The 25,702-nt window shown below is 43.6% G+C and overlaps 1 protein-coding gene across 1 annotated transcript in view; it reads right to left on the bottom strand.

Annotated features, from left to right (window-relative positions):
- LOC106594572 (TBC1 domain family member 15) overlaps positions 1–25,702 on the bottom strand; it is a 68,787-nt gene that overhangs the window by 15,400 nt on the left and 27,685 nt on the right. The window contains exons 8-12 of the mRNA XM_082964248.1: positions 17,967–18,095; positions 13,870–13,973; positions 11,315–11,409; positions 3,593–3,709; positions 2,260–2,360 (exon numbers count right to left, since the gene is read on the bottom strand). Of these exons, the coding sequence (XP_082820374.1) occupies positions 2,260–2,360; positions 3,593–3,709; positions 11,315–11,409; positions 13,870–13,973; positions 17,967–18,095 (546 nt within the window). The remainder of the gene's footprint in view (positions 1–2,259; positions 2,361–3,592; positions 3,710–11,314; positions 11,410–13,869; positions 13,974–17,966; positions 18,096–25,702) is intronic.

Here is a 25,702-nt window from a genome sequence, read left to right as displayed (position 1 = left end):
CTGTATATAGAGTTTATACAGTAATACAGACAGATGAACTAGGGATGCTTTTAAAGAAGAAAAAATTGATGACAGTCGGCCAGCCAGCCATTCAGCCAGTCATTCAGCCAGCCACATAACAGCATATTGATGCTCTCTACTCCTCAATCACCAGCTTTCCTTTTACCTTCCTCACTAACAAGTTGCTATCTGGCAGGTGTTTAAATCAATAATCCTGATGTAGCCATGTTTTATGTGTTAATGGGTGGGATGACAGCGACAGTGCTGGAGATGACATGGTCTTTGGGTTTCCTTTGAATAACAAGGGCCTGTCAGGTACAAGACCACTCAGCCGAGTAATAATATCATGATTGCTGTTTACCCTAACCTGTGTGTGTGTGTGGCTGTTTAACAGGGTAGACCAGCCCTGGGCTACAGTATCTATAAAGCTATGAATGGTTAATGAACACGAAATCCCCTTTAAATGACTTCAGCAGCTATGTGGAGGAAAGAATAGAGGAAACAGACAGAAAGCTGGACGGTGTTGTAACAGAGAACAGACAGGAAGCTGGACGGTGTTGTAACAGAGAACAGACGGGAAGCTGGACGGTGTTGTAACAGAGAACAGACAGGAAGCTGGACGGTGTTGTAACAGAGAACAGACAGGAAGCTGGACGGTGTTGTAACAGAACAGACAGGAAGCTGGATGGTATTGTAACAGAACAGACAGGAAGCTGGATGGTGTTGTAACAGAACAGACAGAAAGCTGGACGGTGTTGTAACAGAACAGACAGGAAGCTGGACGGTGTTGTAACAGAACAGACAGGAAGCTGGACGGTGTTGTAACAGAACAGACAGAAAGCTGGACGGTGTTGTAACAGAGAACAGACAGGAAGCTGGACGGTGTTGTAACAGAGAACAGACGGGAAGCTGGACGGTGTTGTAACAGAGAACAGACAGGAAGCTGGACGGTGTTGTAACAGAGAACAGACAGGAAGCTGGACGGTGTTGTAACAGAACAGACAGGAAGCTGGATGGTATTGTAACAGAACAGACAGGAAGCTGGATGGTGTTGTAACAGAACAGACAGAAAGCTGGATGGTGTTGTAACAGAACAGACAGGAAGCTGGACGGTGTTGTAATAGAACAGACAGGAAGCTGGACGGTGTTGTAACAGAACAGACAGGAAGCTGGATGGTGTTGTAATAGAACAGACAGGAAGCTGGATGGTGTTGTAACAGAACAGACAGGAAGCTGGATGGTGTTGTAACAGAACAGACAGGAAGCTGGACGGTGTTGTAACAGAACAGACAGGAAGCTGGACGGTGTTGTAATAGAACAGACAGGAAGCTGGACGGTGTTGTAACAGAACAGACAGGAAGCTGGACGGTGTTGTAATAGAACAGACAGGAAGCTGGATGGTGTTGTAACAGAACAGACAGGAAGCTGGATGGTGTTGTAATAGAACAGACAGGAAGCTGGATGGTGTTGTAACAGAACAGACAGAAAGCTGGATGGTGTTGTAATAGAACAGACAGGAAGCTGGACGGTGTTGTAATAGAACAGACAGAAAGCTGGATGGTGTTGTAACAGAACAGACAGGAAGCTGGATGGTGTTGTAATAGAACAGACAGGAAGCTGGATGGTGTTGTAACAGAACAGACAGAAAGCTGGATGGTGTTGTAACAGAACAGACAGGAAGCTGGATGGTGTTGTAATAGAACAGACAGGAAGCTGGATGGTGTTGTAATAGGTTGGATAATAAGACAGAAAAAAACAAATTCAGAACACAAATCATAGAGCTGGAGTGACATCAAAAAGCGTGAGGGCTCTGCTCAGCTATTGGTGGAGGCTGTGAGAGAGTGGTCTTGGATGCATCCTTTGTGAAATGCACCATGGGAACCCAGCGTGGTCAGGTAATCAGGTCACCCTCTACCAACACTTACCTAGTTGGCCTCCCTCTCTCGTTAAACAGGAAGAACTGTGCTGTCATATACCTACACAGAGGTCAGTGAAGGTCTCACCCACAGATATGGGATGACTAGAATGGACATCCTCATTTAATTTGCTTTGGTGTGAGGGGCTTTGTCCATTCTAGTAATTATATTTGTATGTTAAGTATGTTCTAATAATTCAGATGTTCTCAGTTTTACCCATCTGGTCCATGAAGGAGACAGAGCACTAGAAGGTTATGTCCCTGCTAGTTTATCTAGCCTATTTCTATGGTCTTATTACATTATGTCTGTCCTAGTATATCTAGTTCTATGTTGTCAGTCTCACCATCTGGTCCATGAAGGAGACAAAGCACCAGAAGGCGTCCACCTCGTTCTCCATCACATAGAGAATCGGAGACAGCAGGTCACTCATACCCTGGACATAGCCTGGTGACAGAGAGAAAACAACCTGGTTTAGTCAGTCAGTCAGTCAAAGCCTGGTGGTGACAGAGAGAGGATTTGAAACAGTTCTGGAGAGCTTTCATACCAACACAATCTTGACCCCAGGAGGTTGGTGGCATCTTAATTAGGGAGGACTGGCTTGTGGTAATGACTGGAGCGGAATCAGTGGAATGGTATCAAATACATCAAACATGGTTTCCATGGTTTCCGTGTGTTTGATGCCATTCCATTCACTCCGTTCCAGCCATTATTATGAGCCCTCCTCCCCTCAGCAGCCTCCACTGATCATGTCTGGTGCTGTATGACAAGTGTGGTCTTACCCAGGTCAAAGTCATTCAGTATGACAAGCATGGTCTTACCCAGGTCAAAGTCATTCAGTATGACAAGCGTGGTCTTACCCAGGTCAAAGTCATTCAGTATGACAAGCGTGGTCTTACCCAGGTCAAAGTCATTCAGTATGACAAGCGTGGTCTTACCCAGGTCAAAGTCATTCAGTATGACAAGCGTGGTCTTACCCAGGTCAAAGTCATTCAGTATGACAAGCATGGTCTTACCCAGGTCAAAGTCATTCAGTATGACAAGCATGGTCTTACCCAGGTCAAAGTCATTCAGTATGACAAGCATGGTCTTACCCAGGTCAAAGTCATTCAGTATGACAAGCGTGGTCTTACCCAGGTCAAAGTCATTCAGTATGACAAGCGTGGTCTTACCCAGGTCAAAGTCATTCAGTATGACAAGCGTGGTCTTACCCAGGTCAAAGTCATTCAGTATGACAAGCGTGGTCTTACCCAGGTCAAAGTCATTCAGTATGACAAGCATGGTCTTACCCAGGTCAAAGTCATTCAGTATGACAAGCATGGTCTTACCCAGGTCAAAGTCATTCAGTATGACAAGCGTGGTCTTACCCAGGTCAAAGTCATTCAGTATGACAAGCGTGGTCTTACCCAGGTCAAAGTCATTCAGTATGACAAGCGTGGTCTTACCCAGGTCAAAGTCATTCAGTATGACAAGTGTGGTCTTACCCAGGTCAAAGTCATTCAGTATGACAAGCGTGGTCTTACCCAGGTCAAAGTCATTCAGTATGACAAGCGTGGTCTTACCCAGGTCAAAGTCATTCAGTATGACAAGTGTGGTCTTACCCAGGTCAAAGTCATTCAGTATGACAAGCATGGTCTTACCCAGGTCAAAGTCATTCAGTATGACAAGCGTGGTCTTACCCAGGTCAAAGTCATACATGCAGTAGGTCATGAGGACATCGTGCAGCAGAATCAGTCCTGGGTTGTCTGGTCCTTCATAGAAAGTGTTGGTCCTATCTGTCCTGTTCACGTCTTTCTCTGTGGAGGAAATCAACACAGTCAGAGACCTTAGAATCAGAATCTCCTTTATTCACCAAATACATTTGCATGTAGAGGATTTGACTACATTTGACTCTAGACAATAACAGACTAAATATATAGATGTAGAATTTACTCAATCCATCGTGACTGACTGACCGACAGTCTTCAGACAAAGTTTCTGTCCTGTTTACTTCTTTCTCTGTAGAGTGAACTAAGAGCCACCAGGGTCAGTATTCATAAAGAGTAGGAGGGTCTTTCTCTGTAGAGGGAACTAACAGCCACCAGGGTCAGTATTCATAAAGAGTAGGAGGGTCTTTCTCTGTAGAGGGAACTAACAGCCACCAGTATTCATAAAGAGTAGGAGGGTCTTTCTCTGTAGAGGGAACTAACAGCCACCAGGGTCAGTATTCATAAAGAGTAGGAGGGTCTTTCTCTGTAGAGGGAACTAACAGCCACCAGGGTCAGTATTCATAAAGAGTAGGAGGGTCTTTCTCTGTAGAGGGAACTAACAGCCACCAGGGTCAGTATTCATAAAGAGTAGGAGGGTCTTTCTCTGTAGAGGGAACTAACAGCCACCAGGGTCAGTATTCATAAAGAGTAGGAGGGTCTTTCTCTGTAGAGGGAACTAACAGCCACCAGGGTCAGTATTCATAAAGAGTAGGAGGGTCTTTCTCTGTAGAGGGAACTAACAGCCACCAGTATTCATAAAGAGTAGGAGGGTCTTTCTCTGTAGAGGGAACTAACAGCCACCAGGGTCAGTATTCATAAAGAGTAGGAGGGTCTTTCTCTGTAGAGTGAACTAACAGCCACCAGGGTCAGTATTCATAAAGAGTAGGAGGGTCTTTCTCTGTAGAGGGAACTAACAGCCACCAGTATTCATAAAGAGTAGGAGGGTCTTTCTCTGTAGAGGGAACTAACAGCCACCAGTATTCATAAAGAGTAGGAGGGTCTTTCTCTGTAGAGTGAACTAACAGCCACCAGTATTCATAAAGAGTAGGAGGGTCTTTCTCTGTAGAGGGAACTAACAGCCACCAGTATTCATAAAGAGTAGGAGGGTCTTTCTCTGTTGAGGGAACTAACAGCCACCAGTATTCATAAAGAGTAGGAGGGTCTTTCTCTGTAGAGGGAACTAACAGCCACCAGGGTCAGTATTCATAAAGAGTAGGAGGGTCTTTCTCTGTAGAGGGAACTAACAGCCACCAGTATTCATAAAGAGTAGGAGGGTCTTTCTCTGTAGAGGGAACTAACAGCCACCAGGGTCAGTATTCATAAAGAGTAGGAGGGTCTTTCTCTGTAGAGGGAACTAACAGCCACCAGTATTCATAAAGAGTAGGAGGGTCTTTCTCTGTAGAGGGAACTAACAGCCACCAGTATTCATAAAGAGTAGGAGGGTCTTTCTCTGTAGAGGGAACTAACAGCCACCAGTATTCATAAAGAGTAGGAGGGTCTTTCTCTGTAGAGGGAACTAACAGCCACCAGTATTCATAAAGAGTAGGAGGGTCTTTCTCTGTAGAGGGAACTAACAGCCACCAGTATTCATAAAGAGTAGGAGGGTCTTTCTCTGTAGAGGGAACTAACAGCCACCAGGGTCAGTATTCATAAAGAGTAGGAGGGTCTTTCTCTGTAGAGGGAACTAACAGCCACCAGTATTCATAAAGAGTAGGAGGGTCTTTCTCTGTTGAGGGAACTAACAGCCACCAGGGTCAGTATTCATAAAGAGTAGGAGGGTCTTTCTCTGTAGAGGGAACTAACAGCCACCAGTATTCATAAAGAGTAGGAGGGTCTTTCTCTGTTGAGGGAACTAACAGCCACCAGGGTCAGTATTCATAAAGAGTAGGAGGGTCTTTCTCTGTAGAGGGAACTAACAGCCACCAGGGTCAGTATTCATAAAGAGTAGGAGGGTCTTTCTCTGTAGAGGGAACTAACAGCCACCAGTATTCATAAAAAGTAGGAGGGTCTTTCTCTGTAGAGGGAACTAACAGCCACCAGGGTCAGTATTCATAAAGAGTAGGAGGGTCTTTCTCTGTAGAGGGAACTAACAGCCACCAGTATTCATAAAGAGTAGGAGGGTCTTTCTCTGTAGAGGGAACTAACAGCCACCAGGGTCAGTATTCATAAAGAGTAGGAGGGTCTTTCTCTGTAGAGGGAACTAACAGCCACCAGTATTCATAAAGAGTAGGAGGGTCTTTCTCTGTAGAGTGAACTAACAGCCACCAGTATTCATAAAGAGTAGGAGGGTCTTTCTCTGTAGAGTGAACTAACAGCCACCAGGGTCAGTATTCATAAAGAGTAGGAGGGTCTTTCTCTGTAGAGGGAACTAACAGCCACCAGGGTCAGTATTCATAAAGAGTAGGAGGGTCTTTCTCTGTAGAGGGAACTAACAGCCACCAGGGTCAGTATTCATAAAGAGTAGGAGGGTCTTTCTCTGTAGAGGGAACTAACAGCCACCAGTATTCATAAAGAGTAGGAGGGTCTTTCTCTGTAGAGGGAACTAACAGCCACCAGTATTCATAAAGAGTAGGAGGGTCTTTCTCTGTAGAGGGAACTAACAGCCACCAGTATTCATAAAGAGTAGGAGGGTCTTTCTCTGTTGAGGGAACTAACAGCCACCAGTATTCATAAAGAGTAGGAGGGTCTTTCTCTGTTGAGGGAACTAACAGCCACCAGGGTCAGTATTCATAAATAGTAGGAGGGTCTTTCTCTGTAGAGTGAACTAACAGCCACCAGTATTCATAAAGAGTAGGAGGGTCTTTCTCTGTAGAGGGAACTAACAGCCACCAGTATTCATAAAGAGTAGGAGGGTCTTTCTCTGTAGAGGGAACTAACAGCCACCAGTATTCATAAAGAACATAATGAGTCAGATGACATGGACAGAAGGAACCTGATCATAGATCAGTAACTCCAACTCAGAGACACTTTATGAATACAGGCCCTGACTTCACCACACATCTTGTCTGCCTGATTGTCCTTAGACAAAAAGTTTACTACCAGGAGTTGAAATCAGAAATGAAACCAGCAGCACTTCAACAGTTCAGCATTGCTCCGTGCCAGCCGCCTCTCATTTCCATATTCATTTCAGTTGACATTTACAGAGAGCACACAACTCTAACCCTGTTACAACCGCAGCCTCATTTCAATCCTTTGAATAGAAGGGGAGGGGGGGGACAGACTCAGAGAGGGATAGAGAGAATAAAGAGACAGAGAGAACAGAAATGCCAAGTCCATTGAGGAGCCAGCCAGATCCAGTATGGATCATTCCTCAACGATCAGGAGGAGATGAGATCCCATTACCTGGCTGACATGGGCCCTGTCCCAAATGACAACCTACTCCCCATTTAGTGCACATAGGGCTCAGGACAAAAGTAGTGCACTATATCTAGGGTATAAGATGTCATTTGGGACGCAACATGGGGCTGGGTTCTACAGGCTGACGATGCTGATGGAATATTGAATAAATAAAACATGGGGTTGATCCGATGGGAGCCAGATTGATTCCAGGCCCAGCTCAGTCTTCAAGTAGCTAAACTAGGAATGGTGTCACACTTTGTTTCAAATGGTTTTGCTGAGCAGTTTGGGGTGAGACCCAGACAAATGTGGACAACTTTTGTTCTTCCCTGGCTGGGGGGGGAAGTTAAGTTGCTGACTGAGGCTGTTGGAACAAGGAGTCTAACTCATTAACATATTGGAAAGGTCTCCTGTTTGTCACAGCGCCCGTTGTTCAAACCACATAACCATCCTACTGTCAGACCAATAGAATCAAATAGAATACAACTGTTGTCCATCGGTTAGAAGGGAAAACTGGCTTCTGGCTTCCCCAACAACCCACAGACAGAGCCCCCCCACAGACAGAGCCCCCCCCCCCAGACAGAGCCCAAGGGTCAGCAGCAGCGCCCCTGGATGAAGAGGAATCGTGGGGGGTTAAGTCCCTTGATCAAGGGCACAATGACAGGATATGTTACACGGGATGAAAGCCTTTTGGCTGCTGGTCTAACCGCCAGGCTATTATCTGGTGACTAACATTCTGTTAGAAGTGATGATGATGATGGTGATGACCTATTAGACTCCTGACTAACATTCTGTTAGAAGTGATGATGATGATGATTACCTATTAGACTCCTAACATTCTGTTAGAAGTGATGATGATGATGATTACCTATTAGACTCCTGACTAACATTCTGTTAGAAGTGATGATGATTACCTATTAGACTCCTGACTAACATTCTGTTAGAAGTGATGATGATGATGATTACCTATTAGACTCCTGACTAACATTCTGTTAGAAGTGATGATGATGATGATTACCTATTAGACTCCTGACTAACATTCTGTTAGAAGTGATGATGATGATGATTACCTATTAGACTCCTGACTAACATTCTGTTAGAAGTGATGATGATGATGATTACCTATTAGACTCCTGACTAACATTCTGTTAGAAGTGATGATGATGATGATTACCTATTAGACTCCTGACTAACATTCTGTTAGAAGTGATGATGATGATGATTACCTATTAGACTCCTGACTAACATTCTGTTAGAAGTGATGATGATTACCTATTAGACTCCTGACTAACATTCTGTTAGAAGTGATGATGATGATGGTGATTACCTATTAGACTCCTAACATTCTGTTAGAAGTGATGATGATGATTACCTATTAGACTCCTGACAAACATTCTGTTAGAAGTGATGATGATGATGATTACCTATTAGACTCCTAACATTCTGTTAGAAGTGATGATGATGATTACCTATTAGACTCCTGACTAACATTCTGTTAGAAGTGATGATGATGGTGATTACCTATTAGACTCCTAACATTCTGTTAGAAGTGATGATGATGGTGATTACCTATTAGACTCCTGACTAACATTCTGTTAGAAGTGATGATGATGATGATTACCTATTAGACTCCTGACTAACATTCTGTTAGAAGTGATGATGATGGTGATGATTACCTATTAGACTCCTGACTAACATTCTGTTAGAAGTGATGATGATGATTACCTATTAGACTCCTGACTAACATTCTGTTAGAAGTGATGATGATGATGATTACCTATTAGACTCCTGACTAACATTCTGTTAGAAGTGATGATGATGGTGATTACCTATTAGACTCCTGACTAACATTCTGTTAGAAGTGATGATGATGATGATTACCTATTAGACTCCTGACTAACATTCTGTTAGAAGTGATGATGATGATTACCTATTAGACTCCTGACTAACATTCTGTTAGAAGTGATGATGATGATGGTGATTACCTATTAGACTCCTGACTAACATTCTGTTAGAAGTGATGATGATGATTACCTATTAGACTCCTGACTAACATTCTGTTAGAAGTGATGATGATGATGATTACCTATTAGACTCCTGACTAACATTCTGTTAGAAGTGATGATGGTGATTACCTATTAGACTCCTGACTAACATTCTGTTAGAAGTGATGATGATGATGATTACCTATTAGACTCCTGACTAACATTCTGTTAGAAGTGATGATGATGATGATTACCTATTAGACTCCTGACTAACATTCTGTTAGAAGTGATGATGATGATGATTACCTATTAGACTCCTGACTAACATTCTGTTAGAAGTGATGATGATTACCTATTAGACTCGTGACTAACATTCTGTTAGAAGTGATGATGATGATGATTACCAATTAGACTCCTGACTAACATTCTGTTAGAAGTGATGATGATGGTGATTACCTATTAGACTCCTGACTAACATTCTGTTAGAAGTGATGATGATGGTGATTACCTATTAGACTCCTGACTAACATTCTGTTAGAAGTGATGATGGTGGTGATTACCTATTAGACTCCTGACTAACATTCTGTTAGAAGTGATGATGATGATGGTGATTACCTATTAGACTCCTGACTAACATTCTGTTAGAAGTGATGATGATGATGATTACCTATTAGACTCCTGACTAACATTCTGTTAGAAGTGATGATGATGATGGTGATTACCTATTAGACTCCTGACTAACATTCTGTTAGAAGTGATGATGATTACCTATTAGACTCCTGACTAACATTCTGTTAGAAGTGATGATGGTGGTGATTACCAATTAGACTCCTGACTAACATTCTGTTAGAAGTGATGATGATGATTACCTATTAGACTCCTGACTAACATTCTGTTAGAAGTGATGGTGATGATGATTACCTATTAGACTCCTGACTAACATTCTGTTAGAAGTGATGATGATTACCTATTAGACTCCTGACTAACATTCTGTTAGAAGTGATGATGATGATGATTACCTATTAGACTCCTGACTAACATTCTGTTAGAAGTGATGATGATTACCTATTAGACTCCTGACTAACATTCTGTTAGAAGTGATGATGATGGTGATTACCTATTAGACTCCTGACTAACATTCTGTTAGAAGTGATGATGATGATGATTACCAATTAGACTCCTGACTAACATTCTGTTAGAAGTGATGATGATGGTGATTACCTATTAGACTCCTGACTAACATTCTGTTAGAAGTGATGATGATGATGATTACCTATTAGACTCCTGACTAACATTCTGTTAGAAGTGATGATGATTACCTATTAGACTCGTGACTAACATTCTGTTAGAAGTGATGATGATGATGATTACCAATTAGACTCCTGACTAACATTCTGTTAGAAGTGATGATGATGGTGATTACCTATTAGACTCCTGACTAACATTCTGTTAGAAGTGATGATGATGGTGATTACCTATTAGACTCCTGACTAACATTCTGTTAGAAGTGATGATGATGATGATTACCAATTAGACTCCTGACTAACATTCTGTTAGAAGTGATGATGATGATTACCTATTAGACTCCTGACTAACATTCTGTTAGAAGTGATGATGATGATTACCTATTAGACTCCTGACTAACATTCTGTTAGAAGTGATGGTGATTACCTATTAGACTCCTGACTAACATTCTGTTAGAAGTGATGATGATGATGGTGATTACCTATTAGACTCCTGACTAACATTCTGTTAGAAGTGATGATGATGATGATTACCAATTAGACTCCTGACTAACATTCTGTTAGAAGTGATGATGATGGTGATTACCTATTAGACTCCTGACTAACATTCTGTTAGAAGTGATGATGATGATGATTACCTATTAGACTCCTGACTAACATTCTGTTAGAAGTGATGATGGTGATTACCTATTAGACTCCTGACTAACATTCTGTTAGAAGTGATGATGATGATTACCTATTAGACTCCTGACTAACATTCTGTTAGAAGTGATGATGATGATTACCTATTAGACTCCTGACTAACATTCTGTTAGAAGTGATGATGATGATTACCTATTAGACTCCTGACTAACATTCTGTTAGAAGTGATGATGATGATTACCTATTAGACTCCTGACTAACATTCTGTTAGAAGTGATGATGATTACCTATTAGACTCCTGACTAACATTCTGTTAGAAGTGATGATGATGATGGTGATTACCTATTAGACTCCTGACTAACATTCTGTTAGAAGTGATGATGATGATGATTACCAATTAGACTCTTGACTAACATTCTGTTAGAAGTGATGATGATGGTGATTACCTATTAGACTCCTGTGGTCTCTAAACATGCTGTTGTGTTTCTCCTGCTCCTCACTCACTGACTTCCACTGGAGCTTCATACGGAAGTACTCATCCCTGAGGAAAGAGGATGAGAAGAGAGGGGGAATAAGAACTCATCCCTGAGAAGAGAGGATGAGAAGAGAGGATGAGAAGAGAGGGAATAGGTACTCATCCCTGAGGAAAGAGGATGAAAAGAGAGGGGGAATAAGAACTCATCCCTGAGAAGAGAGGATGAGAAGAGAGGATGAGAAGAGAGGGAATAGGTACTCATCCCTGAGGAAAGAGGATGAGAAGAGAGGGGGAATAAGAACTCATCCCTGAGAAGAGAGGATGAGAAGAGAGGATGAGAAGAGAGGGAATAGGTACTCATCCCTGAGAAGATAGGGAATAGGTACTCATCCCTGAGAATAGAGGATGAGAAGAGAGGATGAGAAGAGAGGGAATAGGTACTCATCCCTGAGAATAGAGGATGAGAAGAGAGGATGAGAAGAGAGGGAATAGGTACTCATCCCTGAGAAGATAGGGAATAGGTACTCATCCCTGAGGGAAGAGGATGAGAAGAGAGGATGAGAAGAGAGGGAATAGGTACTCATCCCTGAGAAGATAGGGAATAGGTACTCATCCCTGAGAAGAGAGGGAATAGGTACTCATCCCTGAGGGAAGAGGATGAGAAGAGAGGATGAGAAGAGAGGGAATAGGTACTCATCCCTGAGAAGATAGGGAATAGGTACTCATCCCTGAGAAGAGAGGGAATAGGTACTCATCCCTGAGGGAAGAGAGGAAAGTAAAGGAGTGAGACGACGGGGAATATTTCACATATGACATTAGTGATAGGGGGGGGGGGAAATAGATAGTTACATATCGCAATATTACTTTGGACCATATTATAGATACCTTGATTTTGCTAGGTAGCGCTAGTTCGCTTTACCTGTGCCAAAACACTGGTCTTTTTCATCCTATAGCTTGTTCTCCCATCTTATTTTTAAAAGCCCAGTGCAGTCAAAATCTTGATTTCTGTCTTTTAAATATATTCCCACACTATGAAGTTGGAATAATATTGTGAAAATGATAGACATTTTCGCGTAAGAGCTGTTTGAAAAGACCGCCTGAAATTTCCGTCTGTTTTGGTGGGATGGAGTTTTGGCCTTAAATTAGTTAATAGACCAATAAGAAAGAGAGTTCCAAACCTCTCTGCCAATAACAGCAAGTTTTCAGTTTTCCCCTCCCCACTCAGACTACTTAAAAAAAACAGTTGCATTGGACCTTTTAAATAGTGACCCAACATGTTTTCAGCACTTATTTCCATAACTGATCAAAACTAATTTTCTCATCGTCTTTCTACAGCAGACAATTAGTTAGCAATATGTTTGGAACATCAAATCGCAAATATCGAATCGTAATACATATAGAATCAGCACATAAGTATCTTGATCATATCGTATTGAGGTCTCTGACAATTCCCAGCCCTAATCTCATTTAGGGTGTGTTGACTGTGTGGCGTTTAAACAGAATAGTATGGACCACTTTACTTCCCTTGAACTGGTTTTCAACATAACCGGGTGCTGAGCTATGAGAACTAGTACTCTCTTCATACTGTGCTCACAACGCCATCTGAACAGAAACATTTGTTTTCAAACTGAAATGTATTAGCCATTCTTAAATACAAGTTACATTACTTGTAAATGTAAAGCTTACTGATTCATAAAACGTTGTGAGGATCTCTCTACGAGCATAAAGACAACATGAAGTGAGAGTTGTTGGGTTTTCCTATCCTAGTATTATATCAACAGAGCTGTTATGATGCAGATCTGACAGAGAGCATGTGTCAACCATGGAGGAGCGCCCGGTCTCCTAATGAGTAGGAGTGTCTCTGACGTTTTCCTCCCAGTCTCCTAATGAGTAGGAGTGTCTCTGACGTTTTCCTCCCAGTCTCCTAATGAGTAGGAGTGTCTCTGACGTTTTCCTCCCAGTCTCCTAATGAGTAGGAGTGTCTCTGACGTTTTCCTCCCAGTCTCCTAATGAGTAGGAGTCTCTCTCTGACGTTTTCCTCCCAGTCTCCTAATGAGTAGGAGTGTCTCTCTGACGTTTTCCTCCCAGTCTCCTAATGAGTAGGAGTGTCTCTGACGTTTTCCTCCCAGTCTCCTAATGAGTAGGAGTGTCTCTGACGTTTTCCTCCCAGTCTCCTAATGAGTAGGAGTGTCTCTGACGTTTTCCTCCCAGTCTCCTAATGAGTAGGAGTGTCTCTGACGTTTTCCTCCCAGTCTCCTAATGAGTAGGAGTGTCTCTGACGTTTTCCTCCCAGTCTCCTAATGAGTAGGAGTGTCTCTGACGTTTTCCTCCCAGTCTCCTAATGAGTAGGAGTGTCTCTGACGTTTTCCTCCCAGTCTCCTAATGAGTAGGAGTGTCTCTGACGTTTTCCTCCCAGTCTCCTAATGAGTAGGAGTGTCTCTGACGTTTTCCTCCCAGTCTCCTAATGAGTAGGAGTGTCTCTGACGTTTTCCTCCCAGTCTCCTAATGAGTAGGAGTGTGTCTTACGTTTTCCTCCTGGTCAGACGACTCCTCTCCTCCTGGGTGCTCTCCCAGGGGAAGTAGCCCAGTAGAAACTTCCATCCCTCCTTCCTCAACACATGACACAGACCCTAGGAGGGAAGGAGAGACAGAAAGAGGGATGGGGGAGAGAGAGAAAGTAAGAGAGGAGAGACGAACAGCTTTTATTTCCACAGTCCTACAGTAAGTAACAAACAAAAACAGGCCTAACAGAGCTATTTCAGTTTCAACTCAGCCTTCGACTTCCAACTGTTGCGTCAGAGAGAGAGCGATGTCGGGAGACAAAACAATCTCTGAAAAGCGGCTGACCCCCACTTTTATATCCGTCATGTAGAGACTACAGAGAGGCATCAGATACTGCCTTTAATGAGTGTTCTGCCTCACTGCTCAAGGCCATACTCACAATGCAGTATGGATGAGCTACTGTAGCTAGCTCTGTCAAGGATGAACAGTATATGTAGGAATTAAAAGCACTGATGGGTTTGTGCTGTTGCTACTCTCTTAATTAACAGCAGAGGGCGTGTGTGTGGTGTGTGTGTGAGACACAGAGACTGTCCCGTTTGATCATGTGTTTCAGTGTGTTATATCCTGCTGTATTTAGTTGGTTCCTGGTGTTTCAGTGTGTTATATCCTGGTGTTTCAATGTGTTATATCCTGGTGTTTCAGTGTGTTATATCCTGCTGTATTTAGTTGGTTCCTGGTGTTTCAGTGTGTTATATCCTGCTGTATTTAGTTGGTTCCTGGTGTTTCAGTGTGTTATATCCTGCTGTATTTAGTTGGTTCCTGGTGTTTCAGTGTGTTATATCCTGCTGTATTTAGTTGGTTCCTGGTGTTTCAGTGTGTTACATCATGCTGTATTTTGTTGGTTCCTGGTGTTTCAGTGTGTTATATCCTGCTGTATTTAGTTGGTTCCTGGTGTTTCAGTGTGTTATATCATACTGTCGTTAGTTGGTTCCTGGTGTTTCAGTGTGTTATAATCCTGGTGTTTCAGTGTGTTATATCCTGCTGTATTTAGTTGGTTCCTGGTGTTTCAGTGTGTTATATCCTGCTGTATTTAGTTGGTTCCTGGTGTTTCAGTGTGTTATATCCTGCTGTATTTAGTTGGTTCCTGGTGTTTCAGTGTGTTATATCCTGCTGTATTTAGTTGGTTCCTGGTGTTTCAGTGTGTTATAATCCTGGTGTTTCAGTGTGTTATAATCCTGGTGTTTCAGTGTGTTATAATCCTGGTGTTTCAGTGTGTTATATCCTGCTGTATTTAGTTGGTTCCTGGTGTTTCAGTGTGTTATAATCATGCTGTATTTAGTTGGTTCCTGGTGTTTCAGTGTGTTATAATCCTGGTGTTTCAGTGTGTTATATCCTGCTGTATTTAGTTGGTTCCTGGTGTTTCAGTGTGTTATATCCTGCTGTATTTAGTTGGTTCCTGGTGTTTCAGTGTGTTATATCCTGCTGTATTTAGTTGGTTCCTGGTGTTTCAGTATTTTACATCATACTGTCGTTAGTTGGTTCCTGGTGTTTCAGTGTGTTATATCCTGCTGTATTTAGTTGGTTCCTGGTGTTTCAGTGTGTTATAATCCTGGTGTTTCAGTGTGTTATAATCCTGGTGTTTCAGTGTGTTATAATCCTGCTGTATTTAGTTGGTTCCTGGTGTTTCAGTGTGTTATAATCCTGGTGTTTCAGTGTGTTATAATCCTGGTGTTTCAGTGTGTTATATCCTGCTGTATTTAGTTGGTTCCTGGTGTTTCAGTGTGTTATATCCTGCTGTATTTTGTTGGTTCCTGGTGTTTCAGTGTGTTATATCCTGCTGTATTTAGTTGGTTCCTGGTGTTTCAGTGTGTTATATCCTGCTGTATTTAGTTGGTTCCTGGTGTTTCAGTGTGTTACATCATACTGTCGTTAGTTGGTTCCTGGTGTTTCAGTGTGTTATATCCTGCTGTATTTAGTTGGTTCCTGGTGTTTCAGTGTGTTATATCCTGCTGTATTTAGTTGGTTCCTGGTGTTTCAGTGTGTTATAATCCTGCTGTATTTAGTTGGTTCCTGGTGTTTCAGTGTGTTATATCCTGCTGTATTTAGTTGGTTCCTGGTGTTTCAGTGTGTTACATCATACTGTCGTTAGTTGGTTCCTGGTGTTTCAGTGTGTTATATCCTGGTGTTTCAGTGTGTTATAATCCTGGTGTTTCAGTGTGTTATAATCCTGGTGTTTCAGTGTGTTATAATCCTGGTGTTTCAGTGTGTTATAATCATGCTGTATTTAGTTGGTTCCTGGTGTTTCAGTGTGTTATATCCTGCTGTATTTTGTTGGTTCCTGGTGTTTCAGTATTTTACATCATACTGTCGTTAGTTGGTTCCTGGTGTTTCAATGTGTTATATCCTGGTGTTTCAGTGTGTTATATTGTGCTGTATTTTGTTGGTTCCTGGTGTTTCAGTATTTTACATCATACTGTCGTTAGTTGGTTCCTGGTGTTTCAGTGTGTTATAATCCTGGTGTTTCAGTGTGTTATAATCCTGGTGTTTCAGTGTGTTATATCCTGCTGTATTTTGTTGGTTCCTGGTGTTTCAGTATTTTACATCATACTGTCGTTAGTTGGTTCCTGGTGTTTCAATGTGTTATATCCTGGTGTTTCAGTGTGTTATATTGTGCTGTATTTAGTTGGTTCCTGGTGTTTCAGTGTGTTATATCATGCTGTATTTAGTTGGTTCCTGGTGTTTCAGTGTGTTATATCCTGCTGTATTTAGTTGGTTCCTGGTGTTTCAGTGTGTTATATCCTGGTGTTTCAGTGTGTTATAATCCTGCTGTATTTAGTTGGTTCCTGGTGTTTCAGTGTGTTATATCCTGCTGTATTTAGTTGGTTCCTGGTGTTTCAGTGTGTTATATCCTGCTGTATTTAGTTGGTTCCTGGTGTTTCAGTGTGTTATATCCTGCTGTATTTTGTTGGTTCCTGGTGTTTCAGTGTGTTATATCCTGCTGTATTTAGTTGGTTCCTGGTGTTTCAGTGTGTTATATCCTGCTGTATTTAGTTGGTTCCTGGTGTTTCAGTGTGTTACATCATACTGTCGTTAGTTGGTTCCTGGTGTTTCAGTGTGTTATATCCTGCTGTATTTAGTTGGTTCCTGGTGTTTCAGTGTGTTATAATCCTGGTGTTTCAGTGTGTTATAATCCTGGTGTTTCAGTGTGTTATAATCCTGGTGTTTCAGTGTGTTATATCCTGCTGTATTTTGTTGGTTCCTGGTGTTTCAGTATTTTACATCATACTGTCGTTAGTTGGTTCCTGGTGTTTCAGTGTGTTATAATCCTGGTGTTTCAGTGTGTTATATCCTGGTGTTTCAGTGTGTTATAATCCTGCTGTATTTAGTTGGTTCCTGGTGTTTCAGTGTGTTATATCCTGGTGTTTCAGTGTGTTATATCCTGCTGTATTTAGTTGGTTCCTGGTGTTTCAGTGTGTTATATCCTGCTGTATTTAGTTGGTTCCTGGTGTTTCAGTGTGTTACATCATACTGTCGTTAGTTGGTTCCTGGTGTTTCAGTGTGTTATATCCTGCTGTATTTAGTTGGTTCCTGGTGTTTCAGTGTGTTATAATCCTGGTGTTTCAGTGTGTTATAATCCTGGTGTTTCAGTGTGTTATAATCCTGGTGTTTCAGTGTGTTATATCCTGCTGTATTTTGTTGGTTCCTGGTGTTTCAGTATTTTACATCATACTGTCGTTAGTTGGTTCCTGGTGTTTCAGTGTGTTATAATCCTGGTGTTTCAGTGTGTTATATCCTGGTGTTTCAGTGTGTTATAATCCTGCTGTATTTAGTTGGTTCCTGGTGTTTCAGTGTGTTATATCCTGCTGTATTTAGTTGGTTCCTGGTGTTTCAGTGTGTTATATCCTGCTGTATTTAGTTGGTTCCTGGTGTTTCAGTGTGTTATATCATGCTGTATTTAGTTGGTTCCTGGTGTTTCAGTGTGTTATATCCTGCTGTATTTTGTTGGTTCCTGGTGTTTGTGTGTTATATTGTGCTGTATTTTGTTGGTTCCTGGTGTTTCAGTATGTTACATCATACTGTCGTTAGTTGGTTCCTGGCACCACATTTGACGTGTTCCTTACCCCTTTGAATATGGTCTGTTTGAGGTGTGAGATGTTCCTCATGCGTCCCTCAGGGTCCATGTTGGTGTTCCACTCCTCCGCCCCAACAGGCTCCCTACGCCGGACCGTTGGCCGCACGCCAAGATCAATCTACCAGGACAGGACAGATAGGGAGAGTATGGAAATACTGCATTAACTACGCATGGTACTGCTACACCAATAACACACTATAGAGAGAGAGAGGGAGGGGACTGATATCAAATTAGCAAAATACCTTGTCAAAATCTAAGAATTTAAACAAAGAAAGACATTAACAATGTAAAGACTCAGTGACCACAGCCTGGCTATCGAGACAGGATGCCATAGAAAACATGGAAGGTCAGACTCAGTGACTATAGCCTGACCATAGAGACAGGATGCCATAGAAAAACATGGAAGGTCAGACTCAGTGACCGCAGCCTGGCTATCGAGACAGGATGCCATAGAAAACATGGAAGGTCAGACTCAGTGACCGCAGCCTGGCCATAGAGACAGGATGCCATAGAAAACATGGAAGGTCAGACTCAGTGACTGCAGCCTGGCCATAGAGACAGGATGCCATAGAAAACATGGAAGGTCAGACTCAGTGACCGCAGCCTGGCCATAGAGACAGGATGCCATAGAAAACATGGAAGGTCAGACTCAGTGACCGCAGCCTGGCCATAGAGACAGGATGCCATAGAAAACATGGAAGGTCAGACTCAGTGACTATAGCCTGGCCATAGAGACAGGATGCCATAGAAAAACATGGAAGGTCAGACTCAGTGACCACAGCCTGGCCATAGAGACAGGACACCATAGAAAACATGGAAGGTCAGACTCAGTGACTATAGCCTGACCATAGAAACAGGACACCATAGAAAACATGGAAGGTCAGACTCAGTGACTATAGCCTGACCATAGAGACACCATAGAAAACATGGAAGGTCAGACTCAGTGACTATAGCCTGACCATAGAGACACCATAGAAAACATGGAAGGTCAGACTCAGTGACTATAGCCTGACCATAGAGACACCATAGAAAACATGGAAGGTCAGACTCAGTGACCACAGCCTGACCATAGAGACACCATAGAAAACATGGAAGGTCAGACTCAGTGACCACAGCCTGGCCATAGAGACACCATAGAAAACATGGAAGGTCAGACTCAGTGACCACAGCCTGGCCATAGAGACACCATAGAAAACATGGAAGGTCAGACTCAGTGACCACAGCCTGACCATAGAGACACCATAGAAAACATGGAAGGTCAGACTCAGTGACCACAGCCTGGCCATAGAGACACCATAGAAAACATGGAAGGTCAGACTCAGTGACCACAGCCTGGCCATAGAGACACCATAGAAAACATGGAAGGTCAGACTCAGTGACCACAGCCTGACCATAGAGACACCATAGAAAACATGGAAGGTCAGACTCAGTGACCACAGCCTGGCCATAGAGACACCATAGAAAACAAGCTGGTCCTGGGGCTCTTTACACAAACAGACCCCACAGAGCCCCAGGACATCAACACAATTAGACCCAACCAAATCATGAGAAAACAAAAAGATGATCATTTTCAATGTGTCAAGTAATTAACAAAAAAACAGAGCAAACTAGAATGCTATTTTGCCCTAAACAGTGAGTACACAGTTGCAGAAAAAGAGGTGGAAACTGAGGTGCACTTCCTAACCTCCTGCCAAATGTATGACCATACTAGAGAGACATATTTCCCTCAGATCACACAAATCCACAAACCCAATTTTGATAAAGTCCCATATCTACTGGGTGAAATACCACAGTGTGCCATCACAGCAACAAGATTTGTGACCTGTTGCCACAAGAAAAGGGCAACCAGTGAAGAACAAACACCATTGTAAATACAACCCATATTTAAGTTTATTTATTTTCCCTTCTGTATTTTAACCATTTGTACATCATTACAACACTGTATATAGACATATGTTTACTGTAAATTGTTAATTATCTATTTCACTTGCTTTGGCAATGTTAACATATGTTTCCCATGCCAATAAAGCCCTTAAACTGAACAGAGAGACCAGACAGACCAGACAGGATAAGGGGTGTCAAGTCCAACTCATGAGGGTCACGACCCCCATTGAAATCCAACAAAAACCCAAGCTTAAATGGAAATCATTTAAAAAGCTATTTCAAGTGTGTGTGTATATGTCACATATAACTCTGTGTCCAGTACTAGCCTACACACATGTCCAATTGACAGCTGTGTGATGGTCTGTTTGCCAGGCCAACAACCTGGTACAATACCGTAGCTACTACATTCTGTCCTCATTTCAGCCACTTAAGTCAATTGAACAGTTCTGCTCAGAGAGATAGAGATAGAAGAAGCGGATCCAGCCAGGAAGAAAGACTAACTAAAGCCTAAGCTACGAAGCGGAGAACTGTTTCCATGGGGACAGGGCTGATAAGGGGGGGGGGGGGAGAAGGATGGACTGTAAATAGGAGTCAATAATTCATGAGCTTTGTGATAAGCAGGGATGTGTGTGTGTGTGTGTGTGTGTGTGTGTGTGTGCAGCACCATAACTATCCAACATCCAGCCAGCCAATACACAAGATAGCGCTATTTTGTTACGCCTTCATTGGAAAATAACTAGGAAGAGATTTAGGAATATCTTTTCTCATGTCAGTGAAAATATTTTGCTGAAGGTGTGGGTTGTATAAACAGAACAAGAGAGAGTCCACGAAGCTCCTACATACAGTGGATTCAGAAAGTACTCAGACCCCTTGACTTTCTCCACATTGTTACGTTACAGCCTTATTCTAAAATGGATCATATCATTTTTTCCCCCCGTCATCAATCTATACACAATACCCCATAATGACAAAGCAAAAACAAGTCTTTACATTTTTTGAAAAAAATATTATAAAAAATAAAACACTGAAATATGACATTTCTATAAGTATTCAGACCCTTCACTCCGTACTTTGTTGAAGCATCTTTGTCAGCAATTACAGCCTTGAGTCTTCTTGGGTATGAAGCTACAAGCTTGGCACACCTGTATTTGGGGAGTTCCTCCCATTCTTCTCTGCAGATCCTCTCAAGCTCTGTCATGTTCGATGGGGAGCGTCGCTGCACAGATATTTTCAGGTCTCTCCAGAGATGTCTGGGCTCTGGCTGGGCCACTCAGACATTGAGACTTGTCCCGAAGACACTCCTGCATTGTCATGGCTGTGTGCTTATGGGTCGTCCTGTTGGAAGGTGAACCTTCGCCCCAGTCTGAGGTCCCTGCCACTGAAAAACATCCCCACAGCATGATGCTATCACCACCATGTTTCACCGTAGGGATGGTGCCAGGTTTCCTTCAGATGTGACACTTGGCATTCAGGCCAAAGAATTCAATCTTGGTTTCATCAGAACAGAGAATCTTGTTTCTCATGGTCAGATTCCTTTAGGTACCTTTTGGCAAACTCCAAGCGGGCTGTCATGTGCCTTTTACTGAGGATTGGCTTCTGTCTGACCACTCCGCCATAAAGGCCTGATTGATGGAGTGCTGCAGAGATGGTTGTCCTTCAGGAACTGTGGAGCTCTGTCAGAGTGACCATCGGGTTCTTGGTCACCTCCCTGACCAAGGCCCTTCTACCCCATTTGCTCAATTTGGCCGGGCGGCCAGCCCCTGGAAGAGTCTTGGTGGTTCCAAACTACTTCCATTTAATAATGATGAAGGCCACTGTGTTCTTGGGGACCTTCAAAGCTGCATATCTGATCAACTTCGTATAGTGTGGCTCTTTATACAGAGGTTGTTTTAAAAGGTAAAGTAGCATATTTACACTATTGATCTTTCTCCCTCTTTTCTAATGATTTCCACAAGGTAATAAAGTGGCCAGCCAGGAGGTTCATGTAATCAAAATCTAATTAAAAAATCTGGCGTGCGTTGCATTCCTCCTCGACTCAGAGGTTACACTCTGCATCATCAGCCAATCGAAGTGAGAGAGAGCGAGCGAGAGAAAGAGGTCTAATTTATTTACCATTTACTCACCACAGATCTATTTAAATAATGTATAAACCTTTATTTAAACCAGGTAGATTGAAAACACATGGCGCTTGCAAAGCCAAGAGTCGTTGGTTCGATTTTCGCTGGAGCCTCCCATACGTAAAAATGTATGCACACGACTAAGTCTGGTTTGATAAAAGCATCTGCTAAATGGGATAGGGGATACGTAGTCAGTTGAGGAAAACAGTCGTAACGTTGAAAGGGGAGACCTAGTCAGTTGAGGAAAACAGTCCTAACGTTGAAAGGGGAGACCTAGTCAGTTGAGGAAAACAGTCCTAACGTTGAAAGGGGAGACCTAGTCAGTTGAGGAAAACAGTCCTAACGTTGAAAGGGGAGACCTAGTCAGTTGAGGAAAACAGTCCTAACGTTGAAAGGGGAGACCTAGTCAGTTGAGGAAAACAGTCCTAACATTGAAAGGGGAGTCCTAGTCAGTTGTACAACTGAAATGTGTCTTCCTCATTTAACCCTCTGAATCAGAGTGGTGCCGGGGGGGGGGGGGGCAGCAGTTGTTGGGGATAAGGACAGAACGGCAGATTTGTCCACCTTGCCGGCTCGAGGATTCGAACCAGCGACCTTTCTGTTACTGGTCCAACACTCTTAACCGCTAGGCTACCTGCTGCCTCACGGCATATATTATTACAGCCTGGCCAAGATAGTGCCTCTATATTTATTTATTATTCATATATTGATTACTGAGAACACGTTCTCTATTACAATAACACCTAGATGGTTATTAGAACCAGGGGGAGGCGGCGATGGTGCACTGTAGTGAAGATGGTTATTAGAACCAGGAGGAGGCGGCGATGGTGCACTGTAGTGAAGATGGTTATTAGAACCAGGGGGAGGCAGCGATGGTGCACTGTAGTGAAGATGGTTATTAGAACCAGGGGGAGGCGGCGACGGTGCACTGTAGTGAAGATGGTTATTAGAACCAGGGGGAGGCGGCGATGGTGCACTGTAGTGAAGATAGTTATTAGAACCAGGGGGAGGCAGCGATGGTGCACTGTAGTGAAGATGGTTATTAGAACCAGGAGGAGGCGGCGATGGTGCACTGTAGTGAAGATAGTTATTAGAACCATGGGGAGGCAGCGATGGTGCACTGTAGTGAAGATGGTTATTAGAACCAGGGGGAGGCGGCGATGGTGCACTGTAGTGAAGATGGTTATTAGAACCAGGGGGAGGCGGCGATGGTGCACTGTAGTGAAGATGGTTATTAGAACCAGGGGAGGCGGCGATGGAGGCATATAGCTGGTGTCTAGAAACAATGTCCCCACTCTGGCCTACAGACCTACCCATGTCCCCACTCTGGCCTACAGACCTACCCAAGTCCCCACTCTGGACTACAGACCTACCCATGTCCCCACTCTGGACTACAGACCTACCCATGTCCCCACTCTGGACTACAGACCTACCCATGTCCCCACTCTGGACTACAGGTCTACCCATGTCCCCACTCTGGCCTACAGGTCTACCCATGTCCCCACTCTGGCCTACAGGTCTACCCATGTCCCCACTCTGGCCTACAGGTCTACCCATGTCCCCACTCTGGCCTACAGGTCTACCCATGTCCCCACTCTGGCCTACAGGTCTACCCATGTCCCCACTCTGGCCTACAGGTCTACCCATGTCCCCACTCTGGCCTACAGGTCTACCCATGTCCCCACTCTGGCCTACAGGTCTACCCATGTCCCCACTCTGGCCTACAGACCTACTGAGAAACAAAGTTCAAACATTTTTAAGTGGATTTCTCATTTCCAGACATTTCTGAGAAGCACAGCAAGTGTGACATTTTGCCGTTCCACTCTGGGTGCCATTCCACTGAGTGGGTTGTGTGTGGTGACTATTTCTATGTTTAGCAAGGCACATGTCATCCAACATCACACTCAACCACACCTGTGGAGAGGAGAGGAGGCTAGCTAGCAGCACAGGTTGCCTTGGCAACGCTGAGAGCAGAGGGTCACTTCTAATTAAAACAGAGGCAATTAGAGAGGAACTGGGTGGCTGTTACCACAACCTCCTGGTTTAATGGAGACAGACGGTAGAGCTGTGTGTGTGAGGAAAAAGGGAACTTCTGTCAGAGTACCATCTAGCCAGTCTGCACTGGTCCTGGCTGAGAGTCCCATCTAGCCAGTCTGAGAGTCTCGTCTTGCCAGTCTACACTTGTCCTGGCTGAGAGTCCCATCTAGCCAGTCTGCTCGGGTCCTGGCTGAGAGTCCCATCTAGCCAGTCTGCTCGGGTCCAGGCTGAGAGTCCCATCTAGCCAGTCTGCTCGGGTCCAGGCTGAGAGTCCCATCTAGCCAGTGAGACTGGTGGGCACTAGGCAGTAAGCAGCCGTGCTTCACATCTCAGAAGATTGCTACAGTAGGTCATGTTGATGTGGTTCTGGAGACGTTAAACACTGTCAGATCTGATCACCTGTATGTGTTTCCTAAGCCTGTGTTTATCACCAAGACAGGTCAACTCAAATCAAAGTTTATTTGTCACATGTGCCGAATACAACAGGTGTAGACCTTACAGTGAAATGCTTACTTACAGGCTCTAACCAATAGTGCAAAAAAGGTATTAGGTGAACAATAGGTAAGTAAAGAAAAAAACAACAGTAAAAAGACTGAAAAATGCTTGGTCCTCCTTTTCCTGAAGTCCACAATCATCTCCTTAGTCTTGGTTACGTTGAGGGATAGGTTGTTATTCTGGCACCACCCGACCAGGTCTCTGACCTCCTCCCTATAGGCTGTCTCGTCGTTGTCGGTGATCAGGCCTACCACTGCTGTGTCGTCTGCAAACTTAATGATGGTGTTGGAGTCGTGCCTGGCCATGCAGTCGTGGGTGAACAGGGAGTACAGGAGGGGACTGAGCACGCTCCTCTGAGGGGCCCCCGTGTTGAGGATCAGTGTGGCAGATGTGTTGCTACATACCCTCACCACCTGGGGGTGGCCCATCAGGAAGTCCAGGATCCAGTTGCAGAGGGAGGTGTTTAGTCCCAGGATCCTTAGCTTATTGATGAGCTTTGAGGGTACTATGGTGTTGAACGCTGAGCTGTAGTCAATGAATAGCATTCTAACATAGGTGTTCCTTTTGTCCAGGTGGGAAAGGGCAGTGTGGAGTGCAATAGAGTTTGCATCATCTGTGGATCTGTTTGGGCGGTATGCAAATTGGAGTGGGTCTAGGGTTTCTGGGATAATGGTGTTGATGTGAGCCATTACCAGCCTTTCAAAGCACGTCATGGCTACGGACGTGAGTGCTACGGGTCTGTAGTCATTTAGGCAGGTTGCCTTTGTGTTCTTGGGCACAGGGACTATGGGGGTCTGCTTGAAACATGTTGGTATTACAGACTCAATCAGTGACATGTTGAAAATGTCAGTGAAGACACCTGCCAGTTGGCCAGCACATGCCCAGAGCACACGTCCTGGTAATATGTCTGGCCCCGCAGCCTTGTGAATGTTGACCTGTTTAAAGGTCTTACTCTCGTCAGCTACAAAGAGCGTGATCACACAGTCGTCCGGAACAGCTGATGCTCTCATACATGCCTCAGTGTTGCTTGCCTCAAAGCGAGCATAGAAGTGATTTAGCTCGTCTGGTAGGCTCGTGTCGCAAGCCCTGCCACATAAGACGAGCGTCGGAGCCGGTGTAGTATGATTCAATCTTAGCCCTGTATTGTCGCTTTGCCTGTTTGATGGTTCGTCGCAGGGCATAGCAGGATTTC

The sequence above is a fragment of the Salmo salar genome, chromosome 17, assembly GCF_965601325.2.
Source record: "Salmo salar chromosome 17, fSalSal1, whole genome shotgun sequence".
NCBI lineage: Eukaryota > Metazoa > Chordata > Actinopteri > Salmoniformes > Salmonidae > Salmo > Salmo salar.
The sequence above is the reverse complement of the archived record's forward strand: the minus strand, read 5'-3'. Positions and strand labels throughout refer to the sequence as shown.